The 14,184-nt window shown below is 46.7% G+C and overlaps 1 protein-coding gene across 1 annotated transcript in view; it reads left to right on the top strand.

Annotated features, from left to right (window-relative positions):
* The window catches only part of LOC102457302 (cytochrome P450 2J2-like), a 30,163-nt gene that overhangs the window by 3,694 nt on the left and 12,285 nt on the right, over nt 1-14,184 (top strand). Inside the window, exons 3-5 of the mRNA XM_014578205.4 lie at nt 3,550-3,690; nt 7,712-7,872; nt 13,597-13,773. Coding sequence (XP_014433691.1) covers nt 3,550-3,690; nt 7,712-7,872; nt 13,597-13,773 — 479 coding nt within the window. The remainder of the gene's footprint in view (nt 1-3,549; nt 3,691-7,711; nt 7,873-13,596; nt 13,774-14,184) is intronic.

Raw genomic sequence — 14,184 nt, 5'->3', positions numbered from 1 at the left:
CTATCTTTTAGGACAAATTTTGGTTGCCGGAGGTTACGGTCCTAAATACATGGAGGCACCTACTCAGTCTTAAACTCTGTCAGACACTGATACTACAGCAATGAGCACAGTGAAAAGAGCTAGATTCATGGACTGAGTGTTGTCCTATCAGTATGCTGGAGAAGGAGACTATACTACCAGTAACACCTGTGCCTGTCGCTGCACTATGAAAACTCCCTGCTAACTATACAGGCACAGAAATTGTACACCTAAATGCTTACATATTACCTCCATGTAGTTGCAGGAGGGTACAATTATCAATGTTATCAAAGTAATCTACCTGTCCAGCCCTGCCACTCTTTCTGACACTCATTTTGTTGGTTTTATGGGAACCTGTAAAACATCTACTGTATGTCACCTTAGAGGTGGCTGCACTTCCACTTCATTGTTTGGCAAAGTGACTCTGTGTACAGGGCTGAATTCAAATTTACTCCTTACTGAAGTAAACACTCCGGCTGTGTCTAGACTGGCCAGTTTTTCCAGAAAATCAGCCACTTTTCCGGAAAAACTTGCCAGCTGTCTACACTGACCGCTTGAATTTCCGCAAAAGCACTGACTTCCTACTGTAAGAAATTAGTGCTTCTTGCGGAAATACTATGCTGCTCCCGTTCAGGCAAAAGTCCTTTTGCGCAAAAAGGCCGTGTAGACAGCTCAGATTTGTTTTCCGCAAAAAAGCCCCGATCGCGAAAATGGCGATCGGGGCTTTTTTGCGGAAAAGCGCGTCTAGATTGGCATGGACACTTTTCCGCAAAAAGTGCTTTTGTGGAAAAGCGTCTGTGCCAATCTAGATGCTCTTTTCCGAAAATGCTTTTAACGGAAAACTTTTCCGTTAAAAGCATTTCCGGAAAATCATGCCAGTCTAGATGTTGCCTCCCATTGACACTGGATAGTTTGTCTTCTACATTACCACTTGAATGGCTCTTTCACAGTTTCAATATTGTGCTAATAGGTCTGGCAAGGTGGAAGGCTTTTTCACTCCTAATTAGCTCCCCACTGGAGGAAGTCTCACCAAGCTGCAGCAGCCACAGAACAGGCATAGGAAGAGGTGGGTGGGTGGACTTTAAGATCCATTGGCTACTTGGGGCTGCCTACTACTGGGAAGAAACAGAAGGAAAGAAAAAGAAAGAGAGAAGGAAAATAGTTGAAGCTAATGGGGTGGTTATTACATTTTGGAGCAGCTGAGCTTCAGCTTTCCTGTGAGGGTCTCTCTGTCTTTCAAAGCTCAGTGACAGACAGCATAGGGATGCTAATGTTCTTGATCATCCTGAGAGAGAGACACACCCAGCTACCACTGAAGGAAATGGAAGTCTGTCAGTCAAAACAGAGTATCCTTTCGTGCTGCTGCTACTCACACTGAATAGGACTTGAAGCAAAATGCAGGACAATGTAGCACTTTAAAGACTAACAAGATGGTTTATTAGATGATGAGCTTTCGTGGGCCAGACCCGCCCACGAAAGCTCATCATCTAATAAACCATCTTGTTAGTCTTTAAAGTGCTACATTGTCCTGCATTTTGCTTCAACTACCCCAGACTAACACGGCTACATTTCTATCACTGAATAGGACTTAAAAGAGAAGACCACTGAGGTCAATGGAACTACTCTGACAACTACTCAGGTCATTTGAAGAAGTGGGCTGTGCCCACGAAAGCTCATGATACCATCTACATGTTTTGTTAGTCTATAAAGTGCTACCAGACCATTTGCTGTTTTTTTAGTTGCTAGTGTGAGTAAAGCTGGTGCAATCAAGCCTTTAGTTATCACCACCGCATTTGGCCCAAGTGTCCTAGAATCTGTTTGCACCCAGGGAACTATTTAGATGAAAGGAGCTAAATAAATGCCAGGGGGTAGGGACACTTAAAGAATTTTACAGGAGATGGGACATTGGGAGGGGCGGAGAGCCCTGAGGGAGCACAGTACATTCTGTTTCTCAGCTGATTCTGCTCACATGCTCACAGTCTAGCATGTGGAGTTAGCAAGGAGTTCCCCGTCAGATAGGCAGTCACAATGGGGATTTTTATTTTTATTTTGGCCTCCTTCTGCAGCATGTGAGTGTAGTTTGCTTGCCAGTGAGTATATCTCCTGAATCATTTCCCTGCCATTTCATGGTCTTTAGGCACTAGTCCCCCTCTGTCCTTCTTGTAGCACATAAGATCAGATTAACTCTCCTGTGGGTCCAGGGCTATTCATTTTTGTGGGGCTCCTGTGGGGCAGGGGTTGGAGTGTGGGAGTGGGCTGAGGGCTGGGGTAGGGGATGGCAGGGTGGGAGGGGGTGCAGGTTCAGCTGAGGCAGTGAACTCTGGGATGGGGCAGGGATTAGACAGGAGGTTGGGATGCAGCAGGAGGTTCAGAGTGTGGGTGGGAGTTTAGGTGTGGGAGGGGACTCAAGGCTGGGGTGGAAGGTTGAGGTGTAGGTGAGGTTGTGGTGTCTGGGAGGGAGTGTGGGTGCAGCAGGGGGTTCTGGGTTGGGTTAAGGGGTTAGGGTGCAGTGTGGGGTGCAGGCTCTGGCCAGGGGGCTGTTATCTTGTACACCTCCTGGTTAAAAGTGCAGTGTGGCTAAGGCAGGATCCCTGCTGCCCTATCTTCATGCTGCTTTACTCCCTGGAGTGACCAGTATGTCCAGCCCCAGTAGGGGGACCAGGCCTCTCTGCACAGTGCCTGCTGCCCATGCCCACAGGCACCACAGGTGCCACATCTGCAGCTCTGGTTGGCCACAGGTCCCAGCCAATGGGAGCTACTGAGCTGGCACTGGGGGCAGAGGTAGCATGCAGAGATTCCCTGGACACCCCTCATGCCTCCAGTCCAGGGTGGATGTGAGGCTCAGGGGCTGGTGTCCAGTCTGGGTGCAGAGACTTGATGTGGGCCGGGTGAAAAGAAGCAGCCCCAGACCTGCGGAGACCCCTTAGCCTGAGGCCGTGGGCTGCAGCCCCTAAATCCCCTGTGTTAATCTGGCTCTGGTCACACATAACAGCCTAGTCTCCTGCGGAATGTGGTACTTTGGTCTCATTTCAGTTGCTGGGTGGTATCCGTGCACTGTGATGTATAGGAAGCCAGGCAAGATGTCCTAGAGGTCATTTCTCAAGGGGTGTGGGTTTTTCACACCCCTCAGTGATGTAGCTCCCGTGATGAAAGTTTTCTGTGGACCATCCTCTGTGACTCTTTTTTCATCCCCCCCTTTACTTTTCTTCCCTGAAGCTGCACACAGCAGCACAGCCTATCCTTACAAAGAAAATCACACCCCACCCACAGGTCTCCCAGTACTGTAATAGCATGAATAGTAAACGACGTGTTTTTTACCCCCAAGCACAAAGTACAAGAGCTATGGGGAAGCAGATTAAAGCAAATCTGTAAATCTCATTCCTGTGTGTGTAAATCAAATGCTTTGGGGGGTTTTCTTTGCATGCAAAAATATAATTTTAAAATGTTTGGGTTTTTAATATTCTCATGCTCATTTTTAAACTGGTTTCTTGCATGTGGCAAAACATATTGTGGGTTTTTTTTTCACTACAGGGCTGATCTCATCAAATGGATATATCTGGAGGCAACAAAGAAAATTTGTTTTATCAGCCCTGAAAAGCATTGGCATTAGTTTTGAAGAACGAATCCAGGAAGAGAGCAGGTATCTTACTGAAGCAATAGAAGAAGAGAAGGGTAAGAAATGAACATACAGTAGACTTCCGATAATCTGGAACCTATGGGACCTAGGTGGTTCCGGATTATCAAATATGACGGACTATCAGGAGGTACTATAAGCTGGTTATATATATATACTGTATACATTATACTGTATATAAAGTGTTCTTAACCCTTTTAATTGTACATACTGTATACAGTATACTGTAATATTTTGGGGTTTTTAAGCCTTTTTTACCCTTTTTGCTCAGTTCAGCTGCTGCCTCTGTTACCTTGTGACTCATTTTTTGCTGAAGCTCACTCACTAGGCTCTTGCCATTTTGATGCCGGACTATTGGATGCCGGACTATTGGAGTTTTACTGTACATTATTTTGTCCTAAGAGTTTAGCTGTGCTTTTGTCAGGACAATCACACAGACATCTTGATCAGTCCCCTTGCTCAACACCAATCCTACCCCTGGCCTTTGTTGAGCCTATGACAGAAACAACTGAAATGACTGTAACACATAGATATATGCAGCCTGGTGGCACCAGTGAAAGGAACAAACACAGGCAAACAGGAATTGCCCTATGAGATGAGAGCAGGGCTCCATCTACTCTGGTAGCCTCTCTCTGAAAGGCGATGTCTACACAGCAGCGCTATTTCAGAATAACTAACATATTTAGTTAGTAACAGAATAAATAATGTTAGTTCTTCCGAAATAAAATAATGCCAGTCTACACTACAAGCCTTTATTTCGAAATAATGGTGAGCTGGAGGACTTCTTACTCTGACTCCTTTAGTCCTCATTTCACAAGGAGTAAGAGAAATCAAAGGAAGAATGTTCTTCCTTTGACTTCCTGCTGTGTAGACAGCGACTTAAGCTCTGCAATTGATGTAGCTGAAGTTACGTAGCTTAATTTGAGTTTTGCCCTGCTAGGTAGACGTATCCAAAGTGACCAATACAAGATGTTTCACATGGAAGTGCAAAGCGGTCCATAATGGACAATTATGCAATAATCTGACCATAGAAGATGCTTTTCTATTATTTTATTTTTATTATTTTTATGATGACAGTACCCAGGAACCCCAATCAATGATGAAGACTTCCTTGTGCTGGGCATTGCTAAAGAATACGTTTTATGTGTATTGGGAAAATAAACATGTGCGTTTTCAATAGTATTTGGATAAGTAACAGAACAGCACATACAATGCACGATGCAACCCTTAATTTTAAAAAGCTTATGATTTATATTATCAAGTAATGGATTTTTAAAGCAGCCATCTAGACTTGTTATTCTCTCATAACTTTCTATTACTCTTTTATAGTTATATACGTACGCCAAGAATTCTATTGCAGTGGTGTTTGTAGAATAGAGTTAGTAGGCAATGTGTAGAGAGAGGAGAGAGAATCTTTAAAAGGACACAGTCTAGTGGTTTAGGACTAATAAAATCTAAGATTATATTAGTATTTGAAAAGTTTTCCTGGTTACTTCAGTTGGGTTTTTCCTACAGTTTTTAAACCCTAGACTTGTGCACAAAAATGGAAAGTAAGATTGACTAGAAACTGACTATTGAACTGTAAGAAAATAAGAATTCTTAGTGTGATGGGTTGGGTCACAGAGATCCCCTTGAGACTGTCACCTGATGGGCCGATCATACCACTGAGCCCTCTGGGGCACCCCACCTCTGTCCTGCTGAACCTGAAGCTCTGATTTCCCCCAGCAAAAGCACAGAGTTGGGGTCACAAGACAAACAAAGCAACACAGATACTGAGAGAAACTTAGCTCTGGAAAGGCTTAGTCATAGGGACTCGACACAGCACCCAGGTGCACAGCCCTAATGGGACCAGAACCCCGGATAAATCTGTCTTACTTTGCATAAAAGCTTGATACAGAGTAAGCTCATAAATTTGCTCCCTTTATCAATGAAAGAGAAATACGCACATCTATTGACCTTCCTCCCCAAGGGCACAATTATTTACAGTGGGTTTAATAATAAACAAAATAGAATGTATTAAATATAAGAACTGGGATTTAAGTGGCTGCAAGTGAAAACAGACAGATCAAAGTAAGTTTCTAAACTAAATAAAACTAAACACACCCACTAAGCCTAATACACTAAAAGAACTTATTACATATCATGATTTCTTACCCTAGTTCTTATTTCTGCTAAATCCTTCTCAAGCCAGAGCAGTTCTTTCTGACCTGGGTCCAACAGCTCTTCTCTTGTCATTAGTGTTCTTTTGTTTCTACAGTAAAACTCCATTAGTCCGGCATCCAATGCTCCGGGACTCCTGATGGTCCGGCACCATCAGGAGCCCAAAAGTGCTGGGGCAGCCGGACAGGCTTCCCCAATTCAGCTGCTGCTGAAACTGACCAGCAGCTGAATCGGGGAAGCCGGAAGCAGAGCAGCTGGGGTGCTGCCGGGTTGGTCTGGTAGTGCTGCCCCTCAGGGCTGCGGGACCAACCCGGCAGCACCCCAGCTGCTCTTGGGGACGCCTGGGGCAGAGCAGCTGGAGTGCTTCCAGGTTGGTACTGCAGCGCCAAAGGACGGTGATGCGGGACCAACCCGGCAGGACCCCAGCTGCTCTGCCCCAGGAGTCCCCGATTCAGCCGCTGCTGAAACAGATCAGGCTGAATCCGGACGCCTGGGGCAGAGCAGCTGGGGTGCTGCCGGGTTGGTCCTGTAGCGCCGCCCCTCGGCGCTGCGGGACCAACTCGGCAGGACCCCAGCTGCTCTGCCCCAGGGCTCCCCAAGTCAGCCGCTGCTGAAACAGATCAGCGGCTGATTCCAGGAAGCCCCGGGCAGAGCAGCTCTGCCTCGGGCTTCCTGGAATCAGCCGCTGATCTGTTTCAGCAGCGGCTGAATCGGGGACCCCTGGGGCAGAGCAGCTGGGGTCCTGCCGGGTTGGTCCCGCATCGCCGAGGGGCAGCGCTATGGGACCAACCCGGCAGCACCCCAGCTGCTCTATTGCAGGCATCCCCGATTCAGCTGCTGCTGAAACTGACCAGCAGCAGCTGAATCAGGGACTCCTGGGGAAGAGCCTGACTATCGTAAGGGGGGGCTATGTGGGGTCTGGGGTGGCATCCCCTCCCACCCCACTCCAGACCCCTAATAGCCCCCCTTCTGAGAGTCCGGCATATCTGATAATCTGGCACCCCCCGGGTCCTAAAGGTGCCGGATTATCGGAAGTTTACTGTAGGTGTTCTCATGTATCCTCTTTGTGTAGGGAGCAGTCTATGTAGCCAGCTGAAGACAATCATTCTTTACTTCTCCTTTCCTTATATACAATTTCCCCAGTAAAAGAAGTCTTTATTCAATTCTCCACACCTCTGAGGAAAAGTACCACATTCAAGATGGATTACAGTACTAGGTAGCATGGTCACATATCTTTGTAGGCTCAACCATAGTCCAGGCTTACAGGAAAAACATGACTATTCATAGATCATTGTCTTGAGTACCAGACCATTAAGTTCCTTGCGTACTGTTAATGGCTTTCACTAGCACACCTAGATTAATACACAGGTTTATACTTCAAATATCTAACTTTAAATACAGGAATGATGTGTGCACACAAATAGAATATACGCATTCAGGGGATTTCAAACTCTCCAATGATAGGTTGCATGCCCCATCTTGCATAAACTATATTCAAGTTAGGCATATTCATATTCAAGTACATATTTTCATAAAAGTATGGGAGCACAATGTCACAATTGGAACTTATGTAGAGCTTTTCCATAGTAGATATTAATATGTTTTAAATGGATGAGTAGGCAAATGTTAATCCCATTTAACAGATGGGAACATGAAGTCCACAGAGACTCAGTGGATTGCCCCGGGTCCTAACAAGCCAGTGTAGAACTAAAATTAGAATCCAGATCTCCTGATTCCTAGTCTGGGAGTCCCTATTCATTTGTCACACAAAACCAAAACAGTATAAGTGATGAGTACATATGATTTTAATAATATTTCAGTTTTGAGAATCTATGGTGGTATTATTATGTAGTCTGGAATATTTTTAAACTGACTCTGTCCCTATATTTTCTCCTCCAGGGCAACCATTTGATCCTCATTATAAAATTAATAGTGCCGTTTCAAATATTATCTGTTCCATCACCTTTGGGGAGCGCTTTGACTATCATGATAGTCAGTTCCAGGAATTACTGCATATGCTTGCTGAGACATTACTACTCATAGGAAATATTTGGGGACAGGTAAAGCTGGTTTGTTTTTTGACATTCTGGGAAATTTCACAAACTTCTACAATTTTTATGGAAAGTGGGCAAAATTATTCTTAACGTTTTCTGTTGTTTCCTCCTTCCCCTGGTTTTCAACCAGCTTTATTTGTGAATCATACTGGGGATGATAAAAGCACTTACCTACCTCCCAGAGGTGGTGTGCCAATAAATATGATAAATATATTTAGGATTGTGATTGAGATCTACTGATGAAAAGTACTATAGCAGAACTAGGTATTAATTATTAGTTATTAATAAATAGGCCAGAGTATCCAGATTTATAACCAAATCAAGCCAATATTGATTGATTTGGAGTTTTACTGTGAATAGATGATTCATTTCTGTATACTGTGGTTCACATAATGATCTCAGAATCTCAGGGTATGTCTACACTACAGAGTTAGTTAAAACTAACGGACGTTAGTTCGAACTAACTTTAATAGGCGCTACACTAGCGCTCCGCTAGTTCGAATTTAATTCGAACTAGCGGAGCGCTTAGTTCGAACTAGGTAAACCTAATTTTATGAGGATTAAGCCTAGTTCGAACTAGCTAGTTCGATTTAAGGGCTGTGTAGACCCTTAATTCGAACTAGTGGGAGGCTAAGGCTTCCCAGGTTTCCCTGGTGGCCACTCTGGCCAACACCAGGGAAACTCTATGCCCCCCTCCCGGCCCCGGACTCCTTAAAGGGGCACGGGCTGGCTACGGTGCCCGTGCCAGGTGCAAGCCTGCCAGCACCCAGCCAGCAGACCCTGCACCTGGCACGGATCGAGCCAGCCACCCGATGCCCTCCAGCCCTCCCCCTCTTCCCGGGACCAGGCTGGTGGCTCCCGGGAGCTTGCCCGGGACCGCAAGAGGCGGGCACCCGCCTGGGCTAGTGCGGACATCGTGGACCTCGTCCACGATCTCCGCACTAGGCACAGGAAGGTGGCCGTCTAGGGCAGGAGAGCTGCCAGCCTGGCCACCCAGGAGCAGGAGTGCATGAAAATCAAGGTGGTCCACTGAGACCCCCGACCCTGAGCCCTGAGCTTACAATGGCCGTCCTCGGTCAGACCAAAGGTCCATCTAGCCCAGTAGCCTGTCTGCCGACAGCGGCCAACCCTAGGGACCCTGGAGGGGATGGACCGGAGACAGTGACCAAGCCATTTGTCTCGTGCCATCCCTCTCCAGCCTTCCACAAACTTTGGGCAGGGACACCACTCCTACCTCCTGGCTAATAGCACTCCATGGACCCAACCTCCATCACTTGATCTCACTTCCCTTTAAACTCTGTTCTAGTTCTAGCCTTCACAGCCTCCTGCAGCAAGGAGTTCCACAGGTTGACTCTTTGCTTTGGGAAGAACAACTTTCTGTTACTAGTTTGAAGCCTGCTACCCATTCCTTTCCTTTGGTGTCCTCTAGTCCTTCTTTATGGGAACTAATGAAGAACTTTTCTGTATGCACCCTCTCCACCCAGCTCCTGCTTTTAGAGACCTCTATCCTGTCCCCCCTCCGTCTCCTCTTTTCTAAGCTGAGAAGTCCCAGTCTCTTTAGCTTCTCTTCATATGGGACCTGTTCCCAACCCCTGATCATGTTAGTTGCCCTCCCCTCTCCCAGCCTCTCTCTTCCCCTCTCCCACCTCCTTTTCCCAGTCTCCCCCAGTTTTGTTCAATAAAGACAGACTCCATTTTTGAACACAATTGTCCGTTATTTTGTACATCAAGAAAAGGGGCTAGGGAAGGGTAAGTGGAAGGAGGTGAGGGATGAATGGGGCACGAGCCCCCGATGGGGAGGACTGGGCTGGCTCTGTGGGCTTCTGGGGGTGGAAGCTCTCCTGCAGCCCCCCAATTGCCCCTTCTCCCCACATGGCAGCCTGCGGCAAGTGCAGCCGGGCTGATGGCCGAGTGCTGTGATGTGCCCAGTGTGGGCACTCCGGGCACTCCAAGTCAGGACTGTTTTGCAAGCGGGGCACCCCTGAGAACTGTCTGTCCGAGGTGGGGGTCGGGACCCTTTAAGCACAGCCCTCGGCTAGCCTGAGACAGCATCTCCACGCTCTAAGTCCTCCTCTGATGCCCTGCCGGCACTGCTTCCGGCCATCCTTAAGCCCTGTTCAGGGTCCACTTAATGTGGACATGCTAGTTTGAATTAGCGTTTTGCTAATTCGAACTAGTTTTTAGTTCTAGACGCGTTAGTTCGAATTAGCTTAGTCCGAATTAAACAATTCGAACTAAGTTAGTTCGAATTAGCGCTGTAGTGTAGATATACCCTCAGTTATATCTGTAGAACTCCATAATCAATTGAAAAGTCTTGGAGACTGTAATGGTCTGGTCTCTTGCACCCCGCCCAAGTTCGGGGGGGGGGGCAATAAAGTCCCCTCGTACCGAGGGATCACTGACCCGCCTTTTGGTATAGCGACAGGGGCCAGTCGCAAGGTGGGTCGCATGGGGGGGACCGGGGAGGGGACTCGGGCCCTCCCTCTCTCCGAGTCCCAACCCAGGGCCCTAAGGCAGGGGAAGCTCTCCCTTGCCAATGGAGGGGGTTGAGACCCCTTAACCCTCCATTCACGGGGTCCACGGCCCTGCTCTGTGCCTTCTCTCCCCGGTTCGGGTCAGTCAACCCCCCATCGCAGCGAGAGACTCACCGCACGCTGCCGCCTCCGAGCCTCCCCAGGGGTTTTCGGCTCCTCTGGTTCTCCCCCCCGACTCCTGTCCCTCCTGGCCCTTTTGAAAGGGCCGCCATTCCGCGTCCCCTCTAGGCTCCGCCCCCGGCTGCATCACCCGGCCCCCTGGGAGTCCCGGGGTGACGTCACGGGTGACGTCATCTAAGTGCGCCGGTCTGGGCTGTGGCCCCACCGCCACGGCCGTACCCGCACCAGGCGGAGCGGTCTCGGGCTTCCCCTCGGCTCCCCCGCCGCTCCTGACAGTGCGGGGCAGCAGGATGAGACCAGCTGCCTCGTCACAGAGACATAACCACATCAGTCTGTATCTGCAAAAACAATAAGGAATACTGTGGCACCTGAAAGATTAACAGATTTATTAGGCCATAAGCTTTCAACGGTAAAATCCACTTCATCAGATGAATTGGAGTGGAAATTACAGAGATGTTGTGCTCCATACTTTTATGGACATATGTTTTTGAATATGAATATGTCTCTTTTGTAATACTAATATATAGGTATATATTCATTTTCTGTGCCGAAGGATAAATGGACACAAATCAGACATCAAGAAAGGTAACATACATAAACCTGAAGAAGAACACTTTAACCTTCCTGGACATTCAGTAATGGATTAAAAAGTAGCTCTCCTTTTACAAAAAACCCCTTCAAAACCAGATTTCAAAGAGAAACAGCAGAGTTGCAATTTATTTGCTAATTCAGTACAATCAAATTAGGTGTGAATAAGGATTTAGACTGGTTATCTCACTACAAAGTAATTTCCCCTCTCTTGGTATTCACACCTCCCCATAGGCTGCTGGGAGTGAGCCACATGCACACTGACTAAATTAGTCTATGAGTCTACACTTGATAAGTAACTTCCTTCTTTTGTTATAATAGTTCTCATATATGTACTCCTGCCTGTGTGATCCTCAGGCTGAGAAGGCCGAGCAAGGAGCATGCAGCTCCTCTCAGCCCACCACCTCCTCCCACCTGTGTCTAGAGAAGTAATGGAACTCACCTGATGGGCCTTCCCCAGTTTCATCCGAGCCCTGGGTGACATCCTGGGAGGGGGTACCAGTTCCAGGCACAGGCTGACCTCCTGGCACTCCTTGTCTTCCTCCTCCTCCACAGCCTCCTTCTCCTCCTAGTCCTTCTTGTCCACAGCCCTGCCCTCCGAGAGGCTGATGACAGGCGTCTCCAGCCCAGAGTCCACAACAAGGTGGGGGAGGGACTGACACCCCTCCCAGAACGCGGTAGAGCTGTTCGTAATAGGGGCATGAGTGGGGTGCCACTCCAGAGCAGAAGCTCCATTCCCTGGCCTTCGTGTAGGCCTGCCTCAGCTCTTTCACTTTCATACGCATCTGCTCCTAGGTGCTCATGTGGCCCTTCTGGCCCAGGCTGTCGGCCATACCGACATAGATGTCTGCATTTTGGCGTCTGGTGCGAATTTCCTGGAAGTTGGACTGATCTCCCCCTCCCCCAGACCTCGATTAGATCTAAGTTCTCTGCATTAGTCCATGAGGGTGCCCTCTTCTTCCACCTCTGGCCAGAGGCTTCCGAAGTGGCTGCTGGCATGCTTGCAGCCGTGGGGGGCTTGGTGGGAGCACTAGACTCCACCATGGTAGCAGGGAAAGCTGTGCAGGGTCCTGTTGTGTGACAAGATGTGAGCAGGGCCTGCATCATGCCACAAGCACTTTCCCTTCTGCCTGCAACTTTAAAGCCTGCAAGGGACGGGAAACTATAGAGTTTTGAGAGGTGTGGACAGAGAGTGGTCATCCAGGCAGCTGTCAGAAGCCCTGGAGGCCAGTTATTTCAAAATAACCATGGCTGCCCCATCTACACACACCCTATTTTGAAATAGCAATTTCAAAATAGGCATTATTGTTCATGATATGAGGGTTTATTATTCCAGAATAAGAAGCGTGTTATTTTTAAATTATTTCAAAATAACAGGCTTGCTGTGTAGATTCTCACCTTGGTTTTTTCGAAATAACATGAGTGTAGTAATTAATGCTGGAGTGTAGGCATGCTTTTAGTCTCTAAGGGTACGTCTACAATGCACGGTTAATTCGAAATAAGCTATTCTGAAATCATTATTCCAAAATAGTTTACACTGCAGGGAAGCCTCAAAATTAGTCTGAGGCAGGCTTCCCTAATGTAGATGCGCTATCTCAATTTAGAGCCCCAGGAGGCACTAGGGAGGAATAACTTAGAATGGTCCTAGTGAGATGCTATTTTGAAATAGCAGCAGTGGAGAGTCTACACACCCCTTATTTTGAAATAGCTATTTCGGAATAGGCGTTATTCCTCATAGAATGAGGTTTACAGATTTCAGAATAAGCCGTCCGTTATTTCAAAACTATTTTGAAATTACAGAATGCCTGTGTAGATGCTCACATTATTATTTCGAAATAACGCTAGTTATCTCGAAATAATGGTGCAGTGTAGATGCACCCTAAGAGTATGTCTACACTGCACAGTTATTTTGGAATGAACTATTCCGGACTAGTTATTCTGAAATAGCTTATTTAGAAATAGCATATCTACACTGCAGGGAAGCCTCAAAATTAGTCTGAGGCAGGCTTCCCTAATGTAGATGCGCTATCTCGATTTAGAAATAGCGCAGTTGCAGTGTAGACACTCACATAGTTATTTCGGAATAACAGCCATTATTCCAAAATAACGTTGCTGTGTAGACACACCCTAATTATAAGGGATCACAGCATTCCTCATTGTTTTTGCATAATCAATTGAGTTATTCTGGGTCCATACCATGGTATAAATGAGATGAGACTCTAATTGGATTTTTTAAGCTTTTGCTTCAGATGAAGGAACTTTATTGGCCAGCATGAGTTCTAAAAAATAAATTTTTATGAGCAGAAAACTGAGCCTGATTCATAGCAATGTAATTCCATTGACTTCAGTGAAGTAACTCCTGATTTGTAGTGATGTAAATGTTTGGAGAATCAGGGTAATAAATTCTAGTGGATGTGTTAAACTGTAATAGATATTTTACTTGATCTATGAGGTATTAATTTGTCCTGTTCACCTTTCATCTTAACAGCTATATAACGCTTTCCCCTGGCTGATGAGGTGGGTACCAGGGCCCCATAATAAAATTTTCAAACATTGGAAGAAACTTAAATGTTTTGTGAATGGAGTCATTGCAAAGCACAAGGAAGACTGGAATCCATCTGAAACCAAAGACTTCATTGACTGTTATCTGAAGGAAATAGAAAAGGTAAGAGGACAACAAAGACCAACCATTTACTGTGCAACAGAAAGAAAATGATAGACAACACTCAGATCTTGGTTTGTCTGAGCAACTAGGCTACGTCTAGACTGGCATGATTTTCAGCAAATGCTTTTAATGGAAAAGTTTTCCATTAAAAGCATTTGCGGAAAAGAGTGTCTAGATTGGCACGGACGCTTTTCCGCAAAAGCACTTTTTGTAGAAAAGAGTCCATGCCAATCTAGACGTGCTTTTCCGCAAAAATGCCCCGATCGCCATTTTTGTGATCAGGGCTTTTTTGCGCAAAACAAATCTGAGCTGTCTACACTGGCCCTTTTGCGCAAAAGCTTTGCGCAAAAGGACTTTTTGTCCGAACAGGAGCAGCATAGTATTTCCGCAAGAAGCACTGATTTCAGACAG

The sequence above is a fragment of the Pelodiscus sinensis genome, chromosome 9 (genome assembly GCF_052426305.1).
Source record: "Pelodiscus sinensis isolate ZL-2025 chromosome 9, ASM5242630v1, whole genome shotgun sequence".
Taxonomy (NCBI): domain Eukaryota; kingdom Metazoa; phylum Chordata; order Testudines; family Trionychidae; genus Pelodiscus; species Pelodiscus sinensis.
The sequence above is the reverse complement of the archived record's forward strand: the minus strand, read 5'-3'. Positions and strand labels throughout refer to the sequence as shown.